This window comes from Pleurodeles waltl, chromosome 4_1, assembly GCF_031143425.1.
Source record: "Pleurodeles waltl isolate 20211129_DDA chromosome 4_1, aPleWal1.hap1.20221129, whole genome shotgun sequence".
Classification (NCBI taxonomy): Eukaryota; Metazoa; Chordata; class Amphibia; order Caudata; family Salamandridae; genus Pleurodeles; species Pleurodeles waltl.
Window position 1 is genome coordinate 584,996,718 of NC_090442.1, and position 18,409 is coordinate 585,015,126.

The 18,409-nt window shown below is 42.7% G+C and overlaps 1 protein-coding gene across 1 annotated transcript in view; it reads right to left on the bottom strand.

Annotated features, from left to right (window-relative positions):
- Nucleotides 1-1,170: 1,170 nt before the first annotated feature.
- SOCS2 (suppressor of cytokine signaling 2) overlaps nucleotides 1,171-18,409 on the bottom strand; it is a 211,274-nt gene continuing 194,035 nt past the window's right edge. The window contains exon 4 of the mRNA XM_069228965.1: nucleotides 1,171-3,101. Within this exon, the coding sequence (XP_069085066.1) occupies nucleotides 2,644-3,101 (458 nt within the window). The 3' untranslated portion in view covers nucleotides 1,171-2,643. The remainder of the gene's footprint in view (nucleotides 3,102-18,409) is intronic.

Here is an 18,409-nt window from a genome sequence, read left to right on the forward strand (position 1 = left end):
TTTCCCAGAATCTCAAATGCTTCTACCTCTTCCTTATCATATGTAAATAATAAATGAATGAATTACAACCATTCTATAAGGGTGCATGGTAGCTCGTCCAGAGCTGCACTGCTCAAATGAAATGGAGATTGTATCCAAACACTGTAATAGTACCTCCATCTTCTAAAGTAGACTATCATGGTCGTTTTGGTATTATGTACAATACATCATCGTTGGTTTCTGTGCCTGTATACAGCTGCAACCTGTAGCTTGATATGGCATGGTAGACTTCAGTAACTAATAACATAATTGAACTCAGTTCATTGTACATTATTTTATATATAAGGCCAAAATGTTCTTAATTGGATTCACTGTGGGAGGTTAACAGTTTTTTGTCTTTCCTTTACGTACCTCAAAAGTCTATACTGAACTTGCGAAACAACCATTGTTCATCTTTTATTTACAACTCGTAGCTGTGGCTGTAAACACACATTTTTAAATTAGCGATTATCCTATGCTTATGCCAAATAACCAACGGCGGCTACCGCAGATATCAAGGGGAGGGGCGGGGGGACGATGGGAATGGGAGGTGGAAAGGGGGAGAATAATTAAAAAAAATCTTACCTTTCGTCGCCACCGCCGTCCTCTCCTTCCTCCTCGTTCATCCTTCTTTCCTGTTCTATGTCCCAGCGAGGCTCCACAGCAATCCTGGTGCTGCTTACATGATAAACAAAGCATGTAAACAGCATCAGGATTGGTCTGAACCGCAGTGACTGACGCTCAGACACAACCCTGGAGCCTGGGCATTAAGTGCACATGTGTGTTTGGACGGCCGTCTTAGGCACCCAAGTTCTCATCCCCCATCCCACCTCCTGAGGCCCAGCCCTGCCCCCCCTGCACCTACTGACTGAGCCAGCAGCAGAAAAATAAAACAATATTCAAATATTGTTTTTATTTTTCTGCTGCTGGCTCTTAGCCAGTGGGACGATGCTCCTCCGCCATTGCAGAGGATCCGCCCCTGAAAATAACTGTATTATTTTGTTGTACACTGTAGAATAAACAAAAAAAAATCGAACATCTGTAGCAGAAGTTTTTTCGTCAAATTGATTTGCTTAAATTTATAAAATAAACAAAAAGGAACAGATTCACAAAGAAATTCTCAGATCTATATCTGTTGATTCACGTATAAAATTTTGCTTTGATTATATTTTTTTTATTCTCAAAGGAAACCTTTGTTCACAGTTGCAGGTTTACAGGAGTACACACAAGTAGAAGTATTTAAACATGCAAAACTGTATACAGTGTACCATTTCGCATTTCGAAAATTACCATTTGCACCTTTCATCAGGGAAAACATTTGTCCCAATTCAGAAACATTTGCCTTTACACTTTCACCACTTTTGAGAATGTTACTTGCTAATTTTTACCCAGGATCAGTGCTTAATTTGTGCTTGTTGTTTCCGGTGCTGAGCACCTGCACTTATTTGTGAGGGCCGGGGCTTTTTCTTATGCCTCAAGCATTTGCTGCGAGCAAAAGACACATGGGAAAGACGGAAGAAGGAAAAACTAAAAAGCGTCATAAAGGGAGAAAGTAGAAAGTTGCAGGATGAGATGAAGGGGCAGGGGTTGCCGTAAATGGATTGAAGAGGCCCGAGATGGCTTCAGGATTACACTGCCTCAGTATTCAGTGCTGGCAGATTTAATTACAGCAGTCTCGTGTTTAAGAGAAGGGCTTTGAGCACGGGCACCTCTTTATTTGCAAATTAAGCACTGCCCAGGATCTACTCCTTCCATAGCCAGGTGTAAATCCTTGGCCATTTCCTGAAAGGTTGTGGGCTGAGAAAATGACATATCTTTGAATATCCACAAACACAAAGGTTTGTACGTGTGCACAAACTTACTCAGGTTTCCCACACTGGAATGGCAACTTCCTTACTTTACTCTCACAAAATATTATACCACACTGGTGTAATATTTTGCGTGAGCGGTCAGATTACAAGTTCAAATTCCCATATTGTAAATATAAACATTGAATTTTCACTTATGAAGTAAGCCATTTCAAGCCAGTGAAGTTCAACGTAGGTTAGCAAACGGCTTTTGGAAGCGGGCCCACAATAGCAAAAATGATTCCTTGTTATTTATCTGACAAAAAAAAAATCGAAAACTGGAAAATGTGTTCTCTTCATAAAGAACAAAGTGTTTTTTTTCCAGTTTACATGACTATATTCCATACAGATTCCCTCACCCCAAACAAGGCATTTCATAGCTGAACCACGCATTCTTAATGTGCTTTGTAACGACAATGACAATAAAAAGGGAGTAAGCAGTCCACATTCAGGTGTAAGTAATAATCCCTGTATTTTCTTGAGGATTTACAGACGTTTTTCAACAAAAACTGCAAAGCAATTTTAGGCACTGGGATATGTACAAGAAACATACAAAGGAAAAAAATAGATATCGCTTTAGAATTTTATAAAAACAACCATATGTTCTGGACTTTGCACCCACAAAAAAGTCCCAGAGTAATCCTTCTTGAAATGAACTGACACTTGCTTGTAGCTTTTTACATATTTGCACTATTGAATGGTCAAGATTTCTTTAATCCAATCTAAATAACAGCTTTCGGAGCTATACTATTTCATGCCGGAAACATGAAACTTATACCTACACATGGTATGGATATTCTGCCAAGTAATCTTTCAGCCTTATTGGTAAAGGCAGTTCGCAGATGTTTTGAGTACATTTATTAACAGTTATCCTGCATAAATGTTGTAGGGATGGACTAGAAATATAAAGAGGCTTGGTCAACCACAGATGCACTGTTCTGTTTGAAAGATTGTCAATCTCCATTCGTTTATTTTCTGACACACCAAAATAATATTCAACTAGTTGAACAACGCTGTCAAACTGTTTGAGTCTGGAACGGATGCAGATCACAGAATCCAATCTGAATTTGCCTTCCTTGTACTCTATTCGCAGATTGGTTGGCCCCGCTGATGTTTTAACAGATATTGTTAGAAGATACTCTTCATGCGAGCTATCTCTCAATAAGAAGGTCCCTTCCGGAGCATCCTGTAAGCGCTCTTTGGCTTCTGTGACAGACATATTTCCCCAGTACCATCCTATTCAATAGAAGTGGGAAAGAAGAACAAAAACGGGCTCTCATTAAAATAATATAACCACTTTACAGATGGTACAGAGTCAAACAAATGTTTACAAAACTGATACTTTATATGGTCATCTTCAAATATTGGCTACGATTCAAGACTATGAAAGACTACAACAGTTGTTCTCATGGTCATGGGAGTTATCATGTATGACATATTCCTTGTGTTTCTAGACATATTAATGATAATTCTCAATCTGTTCAATTACCTAGCAGTTTAAAAGTAGTTTATGATTTTTTTTAACAAAAAGGGCTCAAGACACAAAACATCAACCATCTGTTTTACTTCAAGCATGACTACTAGTGGTTCATTTCATTTACTATATTACTTGCTAACAATGACCATTGGTGTATTATCTGACTAAAATATCATCTACATATAAACAATGTATTTAAAGCCCCTCGTGAAAATTCATTCCATGCCACAAGTTACTGGTGCTTTCTCTGGATCCAGTGACTGACTGAGGATTTTTGGACATCTGTAAAACACATTTCTAAATTAATTGTGGAAATTGTTATTGGTGTCTAATAGTGTTTCAGTGTTTCAATCAAAATTTTATGTATCCAGTACATTTACCATTTTATTTTTCCATTGGATCTATAAAGCACTAATTGAATGTAATAAAGTATGAAGTTAAATATGACCTGGACCATAGAAACAGAAAATCAGAGATGGAAAGTGAACATCACTTTGAACAAACATGGCACAGTGAAGACAACGTACACCAAACAAAACGAGTCTACGTGTTGCAAACACCCAAAACTTTGCATGATCACATACATTAATTTAGACAAGTAGTGCCCGATTTAACTCTGAGTTCCAAATACTTCCCAAATAGCTAGATAAAATGCAGTTACAGATAGTGAGACTAAAATGGAACTCATTTGCATTGTCAGGGGTTAAGCAGAAAATCTGGCCTTGATTTGGCCCTCCTGACCGTAAATTAAATCCCCCTTATCCAGATAAACATAGTGATCAAGAAAAGCAAAAACTCTTGCATCATGCACTGGTATCAACATTTCTACCCCACAGATATACTGCCTGCAGAACTGAAATTAAACCATGCTAAACGCATGCTTACTAAACCAACACACCCAGAATGAAAGGCCCACAAAACAAGCTACAAAGAAACAAAATGTCTTAGTACTGACATATTTGCTAAGTAAAGCATTTATTCATTCACTCTTCTTTCCAACTTTTGGATCAAACCATTTCCCTCAGGATAGTTGTCCTGCCAGCATTTTTCCATATGTACAAGATGTAATCATAGCACCTCCTTTGCAAATATGTAACATCACAGTCTCCTAGGGAAAAGTCCCTTTTTCAGGTAAAAGGGACTTAAATCATTTAAGGAGTCCAATGCTGACCCTAAGATTTATTTTCCAAGTTTCATTCTATTTTTCTCCTCCTGCTGTACTCAGAGACATACACCTTTCATTAGCTTTTCATCCTCTTCAACAGCAGCGTTTGTCCCACCCTATCCACATTGACAGATTGTGGAAGGTTGGGGTGCGAAACAGTGTTTGGCAATGATGATCTTCCTTTCCATCCATGCCCAGAATGGTCATCTCCCACCTTTGTGTTCTAAGTTCCGCCCTGTCACCAAGGCTTTTCTTCAGAGATCATCCACAGCAATCATTGCCCTGCAATGTTCAATCTCCACATGACTCCGCTTGCTGTACTGATCGTAAAGCATGACTTTGTTTTAACCTATGCCAATGATAACCCATTGCTATTTGACATACAATGCTTTGCCACTCTTATTTCACTTTAGTCCTCCATTAGGAAGTGATTACATCATCATAAGCGGAACTTCCATAAAATGGAGATCCTCCTATTCGGCAAACCCAAAAAAGCCTGACATAATGCCTGAAGGCCTCTTTCTCATTGCTTCCCCCAGCCCCATCACACAACGTGGGCATTAGTTTTTATTTTCAGGCATCATTGTCAGTTCAAATAACCAAATAAGCAGCCTCAAGCTATCTATTCTTCATATCATTTGGAAAAAATCTTCCTCTCCTCCCTCTTTCTTGAACGAAAACAATTTTCAATATTTAGACTATTAAAAACTTGACTATAGCAAAGGGGACTCCCTGGGTCTCTTAAGGTACATGCTGCATTGCATATAGTTATCCAAAATCTTGCAGCCCATGTTGTACTAGCTCTTTAATAGGACTTCAACTTTCATCCAGTTTCATACAATGCAGGCAATACATGACAATGGTACATACCTGCATTCATTCCCCTGTATACATACTCTAAAGAGGTGTAGCTAGTGTATCTAGGATATGCCTTATAACTGAATGCTCAAAGTCAACTTTTGAGAGATCTGTGGGATAAAGTGGATGAAAATCTCGAGAATCATTGTGAGTATCTGAGGAAAATGAGAATTTGCAGGTTTGCTCTATACAAAACATTGATTAATGCATTGTCATTTACACTATGGAACGCTTAAAAGATGACTGCAGCCACTGTCATCTTTTACGGAGATGACAGAAGAAAGACTAACCACTAGAAAATCAAATGACTGCAGCCCGCACACTCTCTTTGCTTTGCTCATGAAGCCTTTGCTCTGAAGGCCAGCACTTATTCATTCCAGAAGAGGCTAAGACCAGAAAAATGTTTGAAGAGGGGACAGGGCACTCACAGCTAATAACATACTCATTGGCACATGGAAAACAAGAATTACAAGTTTATAAAATTCAACAACTCAGAGGAGTGGGCTGAATTTGTTTGTACTCTCCATGGTTGGTGCCTCCCTGTAGCACCAAAATTGAGTTCAACAATAGTATATTTCATGGTGACGGCATTATATTGCTCGGGATGTTAATATATTTCATGGGAGGGCAAGGTTGTTTGAATGCATTGCATAAGTGCATCGCATAGCATCTCATATCATTAATTACATTCATTGTCTCTAGTGAGATTTCTCTGCATAATAGTACCACATTGTTATGCTTTTTATTATTTAAAATATAGGGCAATCCTACAACACACCAGGAAGTTTGGTCAAACAGTGTATATATGAAAGTACTCCTTAAGGATATAGGGGGTCATTCTGACCCCGGCGGTCTAAGACCGCCGGGGCCAGGGTTGGCGGGAGCACCGCCGACAGGCCGGCGGTGCTCCCAAGGGCATTCCGACCGCGGCGGTAAAGCCGCGGTCGGACCGGCAACACTGGCGGTCTCCCGCCAGTGTACCGCCGCCCTTTGGAATCCTCCAAGGCGGCGCAGCTAGCTGCGCCACCGAGGGGATTCCGACCCCCCCTACTGCCATCCAGTTCCCGGCGGTCCGCCCGCCGGGAACCGGATGGCGGTAGGGGGGGTCGCGGGGCCCCTGGGGGCCCCTGCAGTGCCCATGCCACCGGCATGGGCACTGCAGGGGCCCCCGTAAGAGGGCCCCTACAAGTATTTCACTGTCTGCTTGGCAGACAGTGAAATACGCGACGGGTGCAACAGCACCCGTCGCACCTTCCCACTCCGCCGGCTCGATTACGAGCCGGCATCCTCGTGGGAAGGGAGTTTTTCCCTGGGCTGGCGGGCGGTCTTTTGGCGACCGCCCGCCAGCCCAGGGAAAAACTTAGAATACCCTCTGCGGTCTACTGACCGCGGTGCGGTATTTCGGAGGGGGGAACTCTGGCGGGCGGCCTCCGCCGCCCGCCAGAGTTAGAATGACCCCCATAGTTACTATCAATTTCTTATTTCATGTGAAAACAATTTGCGTAGGTGAAACTACCTTCCTACATTGGAAAAACCTGTAGCCTGTAAAAATGTACAGCTGGAACTTATTATTGCAAAAACGTATTAATACATTTTATTATGGTTACATTTATATTATTTTCACACACCCTACTGCCATACTTTCAATTTGATCAAGACACAGAGGACATAGGCTAACAGTATCCATTCAGACTAACAGAAACACATTATATACATATCCACACACAAAGCACACCACAAATCCATTTGAACTGTATGGTTCCTGTTAGAAATTGGGTCTCTAGTTGGCAGTCATTTTACACTCCTTCCAAGTAGGGACCCTCACTCTAGGCAGGGTAAGAGATTCACACTCCAAAGGTAACCCTCTTCTCACACCCTTGAAAGCTTGGCACAAGCAGTCAGACTTATCTCAGAGGCAATGTGTTAAGTAGCTGTCCACACACACACATACACACACACACACAGTAAAAACACCACAAAAGTACTCCACACCAATTTAGAAAAATAGCAAATATTTATCTAAGTAAAACAAGACCAAAACGACAAAAATCCAACACACACAAGCAAAGATACGCATTTTTAAACATTATTCCCTTTAAAGCACTCAGAAACACAATAGCTCCAACTGGGGCTATCACAACGTCGTTGACAAAGTCATTCCGAACAGCCGGACGCCACTCACGAGGGTGTGTGGCGCAGGTCACAGAGTCACATGCAGCCCATGTACAGTACCTTAGAAACGAGGAAAACAAAGACATAGCACGGAGTTGTGGAGGTGAGGCGCCCCTGGAGCCGCTGCGGCTTCAGTTCCATACTGCTACCGAGGAGGTGAGGTGTTGGTTCCGTACTGCAAGGCAGGGGAGGTGAGGTGGCGGTTCCTTACAGTTGCAGGGGAGGTGATGCAGCGGTTCCTTACGGTTTCGGGGAGGTGATGCGGCGCCAGTGATGAGGCATCATTTCTTTACGATCCAGCTGTGTCGATAAATCCAGCCGTAAAGACGCAATGAGCTGAACTCTTGGGGTCACAGTCACACCACAGGACCACAGGCACCACAGTGGAATTGGGTGTCATAGATGTCGGTGACACAGCACTCGGGACTCAGGACGCTGCTGGACATAAGAGGCGCTGCAGTGCCATCGGGCCTGCGATGTCAGTGACGGTCGTCGCACTCCAGGTGGGACCACAGCTTCTGTGCAGATAGAGTTGGGCAGCGGCCCTGGTTCTGGAGTCGTCCAGAGTCAATGTACCTGGTTCTCCTTGTTTTTAGGCCAGCTTTCACTCCCAAGGGTCCAGGAACTGGAATGGGTACCACCTGGTGAGTCAAGGTCCTCAGCACGAGAACCCAGAGGCTAGTAGGTGAAGTCTTTGCTTTCCCTCAAACTTCTTAACAGGAGGCAAGCTCAGTCTAAGCTCTTGGAGAAACTTCACAAGCAGGATACACAGCAAAGTCTAGTCTTTGTCCTTGCCAAAGCAGATGCAGCAACTGCAGGCTAACCCAGCAAAGCACACACAGCAAAGAGGCAGTACTCCTCCTCACAACCTTTCAGCTCTTCTCCTTGGCAAAGGTTCCTCTTGATCCAGAAGTGTTCTAAAGTTGTGGGGTCAGCAGTCAAATACTTATACTCATTTCTGCCTTTGAAGTAGGCAAACTTCAAAGGAAAGTCTTTGTAGTGCACAAGATCCTGCCTCTCCCTGTCCTGGCCCCGGACACATTCCAGGGGGTTGGAGACTGCTTTGTGAAAGGCCAAACACAACCATATTCTGGTGTAAGTGTCAGCTCCTCCCTCCACTCTAGCCCAGGAGGACCCATCAGGATATGCAGGGCACACCTCAGCTCCCTTTCTGTGACTGTCTAGTGTGAATTCACAAACAGCCCAACTGTCAGTCTAACCCAGATGTGTTTTCAGCAGCCAGGTAGAGGCACAGAAAGGTTAAGCAAGAAAGTGCACTCTTTCTAAAAGTGGTATTTTCAAACTTTCAATCTAAAAAACAACTTTACCAAAAGATGTATTTTTAAATTGTTCAGAGACCTCAAACTCCAATCTCTATCTGTTACTAAGGAGAAATTACACTTAAAAGTTTTAAAGGCAATCCTCATGTTACCCTATGGGAGAGATAGGCCGTGCAAAGTGAAAAACGAATTTGGCAGTATTTCACTATCAGGACATGTACAACACACCAGTACATGTCCTACCTTTTAAATACACTGCACTCTGCCCATGGGGCTGCCTTGGGCCTTCCTTAGGAGTGACTTACATGTAATAAAAGGGAAGATTTGGGCCTGGCAAGTGCGTACACTTGCCAGGACGCACAAGCAGTTCCAAACTGCTCCCACAGATACTGCAGTGGCAGGTCTGAGACATGTTTACAGGGATACTCATGTGGGTGGCATAATCGCTGCTGCAGACCAACTAGTATCATTTGAGTTACAGTCCCTGGGCACCTCTGGTGCACTTTACAGGAGACTTACTGGTAAATCAAATATGCCAATCATGGACAAATCAATCACCAATACAATTTAGACAGAGAGCATTTGCACTTTCTCCCCGGTTAGCAGTGGTAAAGTGCCCAGAGTCCTAAAGCTAACAAACACAGGTAAAAAAAAAGAGGCGGAAGGAGGCAAACAAAAGTTTGGGGTTGACTCTTCAAAAAGGGCCAGATCCAACAATTTCCAAGCCATGTATCCTATACAGTCAAACCTCCTTAACAAAGAGAAGGTACTGCCTTTAAATAGTTGAAAGTAAAACAAATAGTAATGTTACGGTCTCTCAGCAACAAGTGTACATGAGACCCTCCTCAGGACATTCCAGCATTTTCTTTCAGGTTCCTCGCCATTGCTACAAATCAAATAACTGTTTTATTTCAGATATCACAAATACGTCTTGAATGCATCCCAATACAAGCTTCAAGTCAGGCAAATTACATATTTGATAATATGGCATTGCTTTACAAATTAATTGACAACAGCATTTTTTTACTTATGCACACTCAAATAATCAAAAAACTATAAACTTAATATATGTTGAACAATCAACTCTTTCAAGGTATTCCTTTCTTCTAACTACCCTTCAAAAATGTCTCTAGCATAAGTCTTCCTGATAAATAAAAAAAAAACATGTCAGATCCTAGTGACAGAATGCAGATCCAACAGTAAATAATCCATCACACGTCCAAAACCACAATTCTTCGGTTTATTCATTTTCATCCGACTGTAGATTTTCATACCTAATCTGAAGATGCTACATGCGGTGCATCATGGTTACACTAAGTCCCTAAGATTTGTTGTGGTTGAGAGAGTGGATTCTCTAGAAGGAGGAGGTAGCAAACTGTTAAGACTAAGAAAAAAGGAATCACGCATGAATACTACAGTTAGACACTTTGCAGTCAAGTGGCAATAGTTTGAATCCCAAGTGTTAAAGAATTGGTTGTATGCCCTCTGAAGGAAGAATTGAGTATAAAATGCATAAACCGAACGACTGTGGTTTTTGAATTGTGATGGATTCATTGCCCCCTGGAAGTTGCAAGCATGTTAAGAATAGCTGAAAGACTACATGTCCCACATGATGAGGAACTTTCAGCAAAAATGTTGCCACCAATACAATGGGTGCTCGTTAGGAAAACATGTAATGCTGGTACATTTGCCATTATTTCATTTTACAGTAGCAGGCTCCAAGGCGGGGTTCGCAACTACACAAAAGCTACGTCCCAGAAGCGTTGACAGCTTCCTTCTGATTGAGGTCGTCACTGTTCATTCCATTTTTGCTGTTCACAACCGCCATATCTGCCATGGTGGGTGCAAACAGGAAAGCACAGCATTAAAAAAGGTCCCAAATGAAGGAGGGCGTTCTGACACTCTTAAGTCAATGGACGTACGCAGGTGAACCACTGCCAAAGGACTTTCAACAGCAGAGTCAGCAAGGCTCTTCCGTTGGAAACAAAGTCATTCTCTCACCTCTCATGGAAGGCAGCAGTGCATCTGTCATTTTTTTAATAGCTGTCCTACTTATGTCTATTTCTAAATGAGTATTTTTGTGACTTTATTACATGTTATTTTAGTTCAGTTTGTTATCAAAAATGAAGTTTTCATAGATTAGATGTGCCCAAGAAATCACACCATAAAAATGGGACGATGCAACTGAAAAAATCATCTTCACCACTAAAAATCCGTTCATCTAAATCTGTTCATCAAGTTTTCATATAACAGTGTACGCAAGATACAAAAGCATCACTTGTGCAACAAAGTCAAGGCAAGTACTGCATAAAAATATCACTGTAACTATGAATCCAACGAGAAAAACACAATGTGCAGGCAAACATAGTCCCTTGATATGCAATCATTTTCTTCATCTGGCCCCAGACCATGGACCATGCACAAGTGGAAGCTAATGCAATCAAACAGGATGGCAGTTGTGTGAGAGCTCAAAGAAAATGGGATGGCAGTGAAATCAAATATTACATTCATTCTTACATATTGTATGTTCTAAGGACCTTCTCAAAACATATGAGAAGGTACATGGTGTAGTGCAGCCATTTTAAATATAGCTTTCTGCGCGTTTGCTTAAAGTATTAGGCCTCTGTGCACTTTGCCCTAGATGCATTTTATTTAGCCTCGCACTGTTATTTTACAATAACCAGTTTCACGGTCTTGTTTTATTTCCTTCTATCACACTGTTTAGCTTACTTCAGCACTGAAGTTCTCAAACAATACATTCTTGCCCGCTTTGTGCTTCAGTCAAGGATACAGTCTGGTACATTGCCGATAGACGTGGTAGAAGTTTAGTCTTTAGGGTTCATAGAAAGTACACATTCTTACGTAGGGACGTTTCTTAGAACACCGGCGTGTTAGTTATAAAAACACTTCCTAGTCCTGGTATAAGTAGGAGGGAGATTCCGACCAGGAACCCACACCTAGATGCTGACTGCCCTGTTGCAGATGCTGATCCCAATCACAGGCCTTTGCTCAGGTATCAGGGTCGATGTCCTCCCAGGGAAACCTAAGAGGCAGGCTTAAAGCTTAACATGCTGTGCTCAAAATAGAACTTAGGAGAGAGAATGTAATCTAGTTGCATTATGATAGCGTTATTCTTATGTTTCACTCTCCTCGTTACTATTTCAATATTACTGTGTTGTATGGTTCTGGTTATTGCGGCTCACGCCTTGTTATCTAAAATGCAGTCGTTTTATTAAACTAATCTCTAAAACTCAATCTGCCTTTGTCACTTATATATGAGACCACACTGTGTATGAGAGAACTGGTTGGGACCGGAGTGACCACGACTTCCCTGGGAAACACTAACATGTCATGTGCTTGGCTGCCCAATTGTCTCTTCCCTTTGGGAGAGATGAGGCACTGCTAGTTAGCCAGAGCTCAACCCGGATTTAGGGTGACAAGGGTCCTCCGCCGTGGGTTGGACTTAGTCCCCCACACTGCGAACGATCTTGCCGCCCAAAAATCCAGTAATCTCATTAGGATAATGAGAGCCTACGCGACATGGCGCCGCCAACGATTAGTCTGGCTCTAATTTTCGGGTCCACCAGTTTCTCTCGGTCTCATATATTATAATGATCCCTCAGTTCCTTTAACGGAGACGTCCGTGGCACTGAGGACTTCCACCACCGCGATATAGGTGATCCTAAATATAGCAGATGGTTGTTCAAGCTTGAACCTTAAAAGGAAAGACCCCGTTTTGGTGTGCCTTCTCTGAACCAACGCTGTTTTTCTAATGGCGAATCCCCAGGTAATACAAATTGCTCTTAATATGAGACAGCCGCTCACGGCACATTTGCTTGCACATGGACTTACGATCCAGGGTGGTCCAGTCACGTTTGTGGTGGCTGCCCATGCAGCCTATAGAACAGAACTTTTTTACTCTTGGGTCACATTTCCAGCAGTTGATGGGAATACAAATACATTTCACACATATACGGTTGCGATGGTGCCTGGACAGTACAGAGCGTACGCATACCTAGAGATACCCGTATCTTATCAAGAACATAATAATTGGCTTGATGGCACCCTACCCCATACAATATTGCCAGTAAGGTTAGGTCCACTGAGTAATGATGGTCCGACCTGGCCTTTATTGGCCACATATACACCACATCCTGTGGTTGCAAATATGCCAGTGGCTGAAGTTGGTCATTTATATACAGACTTAACGGCTACATATAGACGCTTAGTACAATTTGTAATGCAGACATTAAATACAAACCAAGCGTGTGCTGCTCCAGCACAACCACATGCAGTAACACCGGGTATAAATCCGGTGACTGTGCACTCTATCATGGGTAAGGTTCCAGCAAAACGGGAGGAAACTCCATTTTGGCTTGCACAGAAAATTAATACGCTGGAAGCGGTATTTCCCCATACGGGACCTCAGGACAAACATAGAATATTAACTATGTGTTTACCATTTGGCATGGTTCCCACAGTGGAACATTGTAATACATGGGGCACGGTGTTTGCCGCGCCCTACACAACGGCACACAGTACACCGACATTAGCAAACCTACCGGACGTGCTTAAACAGATTCAGGATGAATACGGGGCTGGCCCAGCCTTAGATTTGGGAATGCAACTGATGGGCAATTTTTCCACGGTTTCTTCAATAATATTAAGTAATATTAAAGGGGAGGCAGTTGCACTAGCGGTGCCTATGCGTCTTCGTGACGGTCGAGATAGCCTAGGGGCTAGACCACAGAAACCACAGTTTCAAGGGAAAATTAGTAAAGACAATACTAAACAGCAACCTGAGGGTAATAAAAAGCACTGGGAGAAAAAACAACAGACACCTAAAAAAGAAAGGGGAGAATCTCGGCGCATGGAGACCCAGCAGACAAGGTATAATCTCAGAAATAGGGATAACTTGAAAACGCCTGATAGATATCAATATACTGATACACGCCAATCTCGTTCGGAAAAGAGAAATGAGAGAGGTGGGCGATCAGAGCAGAGAACAGAGTACGTGAAACCAAGACAGGAATCACAACGCTCTTCAGAGGTTTCTGTCAAGAAGGAAGAGAAACCGATACAACAAAAACAACAGTTTAAAAAGAAAAAAGTCGCGGCAGTCTCAGTTAGACATGCCACACAAGAAGAGAGTTCTCTTGAAGAACAAGACTTGGGCACTAGCACTGCTAGACAGTGCGGCAGAGGTCACAATAGTTCGCCGGAATCTTCTAGAGCATCTGGAGGGGAAAGCAACTGATGACTTCATACAGGTCGAAACAGCAGATACACGTGTCTCTGAACCCGATAGGGTGTATACAGTGACTTTACAAATGGAAGGAGACATTGAACGCACTATAAACGCAATCTTTTGGGATCATGTAGTCAAGATATATGACATTTTGCTGGCTGAACAGGATTGGCCGCCTGACTTTGTTCGCACCTGCCCAGTTGGGGAGGAGGTTATTAAACCTTCGTTCTCACCACTTGTTCCAGGGGAACTCGTAGAGTCCTATTGCATCAAGTGGGCTCTGGCACAAGCACCTGCCTTATATAGAAATCACATAGGGTGGGATAGGGATTCTCCGTATCATGTAATTCCAATTAAAGGTGAACCTCAGCCACAACCGCAATATCCAATAAAACATGAAGCAAGGGCACCGGTGAGAGAAATACTTACGCAATTAGAATACCAGGGAGTAATTGAACCCTGTGTCTCGCCAATGAATAATCTCTTATTCCCTGTAGCTAAACTGGACCATTCGTATAGAATAGTCTTAGACTACAGACATTTGTACGGACATACACGTACATATGCTGTACAAAATTCACATAGTGCCGCACTGATGAACAACATTGTGCGGAAAAAATACAAAACGACTTTAGACATTTTGAATGGTTTCTTCTGCCAGAATATAGCACCCGAAAGTAGGGACCTCACAAGCTTTAGTGTGTTAGGCTCCCAGAAAAAATTCTGTCGTTTGCCTCAGGGGTATAAGATTAGCCCGAGACTGTTTGCGGCTCGTGTGACTGAAATTTTACACGGGTTGGACCCCGAAGCATTATCATATGTAGATAATATATATCTCACGGATGACGAGTTACTACAACATTTAAGACGGGTAGCCTGCATTGTTGTTGGGTTTGCCAAAATTGGCTACAAATTTAACTTCAAAAAATAAAAAATTGCCTTCCTCAGTGTCATATTCCTGGGATATGAGCTGTCGAATAAAGGTAAGAGCCTAGCGCCACAATTTTTAGAAAAATGTGCACAATAGTAACCACCTAATACGATTAAGAAACTCCAGTCATTGTTGGGCTTTCTAAATTTTGGCAGAACATACATTCCTGATTATGCTACCTGCATAAAACCCTTATACGAATTAATTCGTCCTGATTTTTCAAGTAAATTCTGGACAATTGAACCTACACATACTCTTCGGGAGTTACAAGCAGATCTTCTAGCTGCAAAACATTTACATACACGAGACAATAAGACGCATTTGGTCATCAGGGTGATAGCTGGGGCCATTGGGTTTACGTATGTCACATTTAATGAAAGTGAGACAGTCCCAATTGGATACAAGTCCCACTTGTATTCAGCTGCTGAACAACGATTTGCACCAACAGAGAAAATTCTCACTGCTGTACAGATGGCTGTTATTAAGGAAAGACCTCTTGCCCAGGGTAAACGCATTACAGTCGTTTCCCCTATTCCGGCCCTAGAGGCTGTTACAAAAGCAAGTATTCCTAACGCAAAAGCACTACACCCGCGATGGATACAATGGGCTACGTCTTTAACAGCCACTGATGTAGATTACATTTTTGACCCAAAGTTACAGACTCAGGAATTTCTGCAATATGAATTTGAATATCCTGTTCACTCTGACACGTTGCCTATTGATCAATATCAAGTAGTAATGTACACAAATGGCTCTGCGCAACCAGCGGTGGGAACAAAACACCAATATTCTGCTGCATGTGCTGTAGTGAGCGGCCATATGGAAGGGTAGAAATTCTGCCCCCAACATACTTATACACAGACGTTAGGGGATTGTACGGCACAGTTGGCTGAGCTGAAGGCTCTGCTGATGGCATTAGAACATACGGATCCGACACAGTTCACACTGATTGTTTGTGATTCGTATTATTGTGTCCAGTCCTTTAATGAATACCTACTTTACTGGCGCTTGAATGGGTTCAGAGATTCAAAGGGTATCACCATAAAACAAAGATTGCTGTGGGGGAAGGTAGCAGACCTGAAGGAGACGCTACCCAAAGTCCATGTTGTACATACTCTTGGACACCAGCGCGTTGGAATACACGTTGCTGGGAATACTTTGGCTGATGAAGCCGCAAAATCGGCAGTGACAGTTGCCACTGTGGACACAGTGACTCGTTCGAGTTCCAAACCAGACACAGAGATTCTGGCTGCCATAAAAGCTACGTGATGGCACGCCCTATCCTAAAGGATTTCCTAATAAATATCAATACTTAATGGGAAGTATGCTCAACGCTGAGGTTAGAATACCTAGTGTAGGCATTCGCGAGATCCCCAATAAAGTTGTAAGACCACAATTGATTAATGTAGCGCATGAGGGAGTGGCATCTGCACATGCTGGCGTGGCCGTCACAATTTCACCATTACCGGCCCGTTACTGGTGGCCTGGTCTTTATAAAGAGACTAAGCAGTATGTCCTTTGTTGTGACATCTGTCAACAAATTAAAGTTTCAACAGCTAAGCGCCTGCCGCAGACACCCCTCTTAATATCGAACAGACCATTAAAATGTGTGTACTTGGATCATTGCGGTCCACTCACGCCGGATAGTACATACAAATATATACTAATCGCTGTTGATTCCTGCTCCAAATTTGTGTGGGTGTGGCCACAGCGCTCGGCGGGCACTCGAACTATTATTAAAGATTTGCGTGTCTTTGTCGGTACATATGCAGTTGCGGCGTTCCATTCGGACCAGGGCCCTGCTTTTGCCTCAAGGGCATTCAGGGACACCATGGCTTCGTTGGGGGTCCAGCTCCAGTTCTCGTCTCCATTTCGTCCAGAGGGAAATTCTGTTGTGGAGTGATTAAACCGCGATTTAAAGCAATCCTTAACAGCAAGGGTCTTAGGTACGGGTCGTAGTTGGCTAACCCACCTGTATGGAGTTCAGAGAGCACTAAATAACTTGCCTAGAAGGTCCCTGGGGGGTCATACTTCATATGAGTGCCTGTTCGGAACACAAATGTTTGTTCCGGATCTTGATGGTCCTGGTGTGGAGGCAGCGGAAACGCCTTTTGACATAAATGATCGTGTCACTGTTTTGCAGGAATTACAACAGTTCCGTGAAGATAACTCTTCTAAAAGTGCTGCCTCCACAGGAATTAAGGATGTGCCAGTAACACCTACTGGTTGGATTCCCAGAGTTGGGGATCTTGTGCGTGAAAAGGTCTCAGTGAAAAAAGAATTTGGCCCTTCCTATCGAGCACCAGTCCCTGTCTTGGGGATACACGGAACGAGGACTGTTATTTTACCACCGTTGCCGGGTGCCAAAGAAAATCGCTTTATTTCTATTGACAATGTCACGTTACAACATGTGGCCGATTCTGCACAGCAGACCAAGAGGAACATCCAGTAGTTCCCGAATCCCTCTCACTACTGGGGAAGATGTTCCGCTCCAAGTTATCTATACCAACACTGTTGACTCTCCGAGCTTGGGGAGGGTGGATGATGATCTTGCTTTAGTTCCACTGACAACAAATAATTTAGAAACATTTGATCGAGTCACCATGACTACTGATGTGGCGGGTGGTGCTATCTACAGTGTACCACCGCGAGAAACACCGACTCCTCCATTGAATACGGTGACACCTTTTGCACGAACTGCCTCTGGGTACTTTGCCAACAACAACGATGGTCTATCGGACTCGTTTGCCTCTTCAACTACTGACCCAGGTCCACGTAAGCTGATGTATTGGCTTAAAGATACATATTTTGTTTTTCCTTGGAACTATCTGTGGCTCTTATTGACTGTAAGCATTTTTTCTCTGGATAGGGTTTGTCATTACCTTTTTTCTGTTGATACATGGTCATTTTCTTCCTGAGAGATCAGCGGTTGCACAGGTGGAGGAGGTGTTGAAGCCACATTTTTCATCACATAAGGTTCGAAGAGATTTGTCCTTTGTGAACGTTTCTGCAGTACCAATTCTGGATGGGATTGTGTGGGATAAAGTAATGTTTGATGTATACGGTCCCACTGAGATAATTCAAATACCGTATGTCCTAAAGTTATCTATGAATGATATCGTAATACCTGGCATTGTATCTGATGATTGGGATGTGAAGACAGTTGATTCTATGATGACTGAATTACAATATTATACTGTCTATGAAAATGAAGATGTGTACCAGTTTAAAGACAATTATGGTGACATGTTTTGCTATAATTATTATGGGCACCATTTTATACATAAAGCAAGTAGTCCAAAAACGATATTTGACTATACGCAATGGGAACATTGCCCAACTCCCCCGCAAGGGAGTTCCAAAACTTATTCTGACAAGTTTACATATTTTTTTGGGCATCAGCAAACGAATGC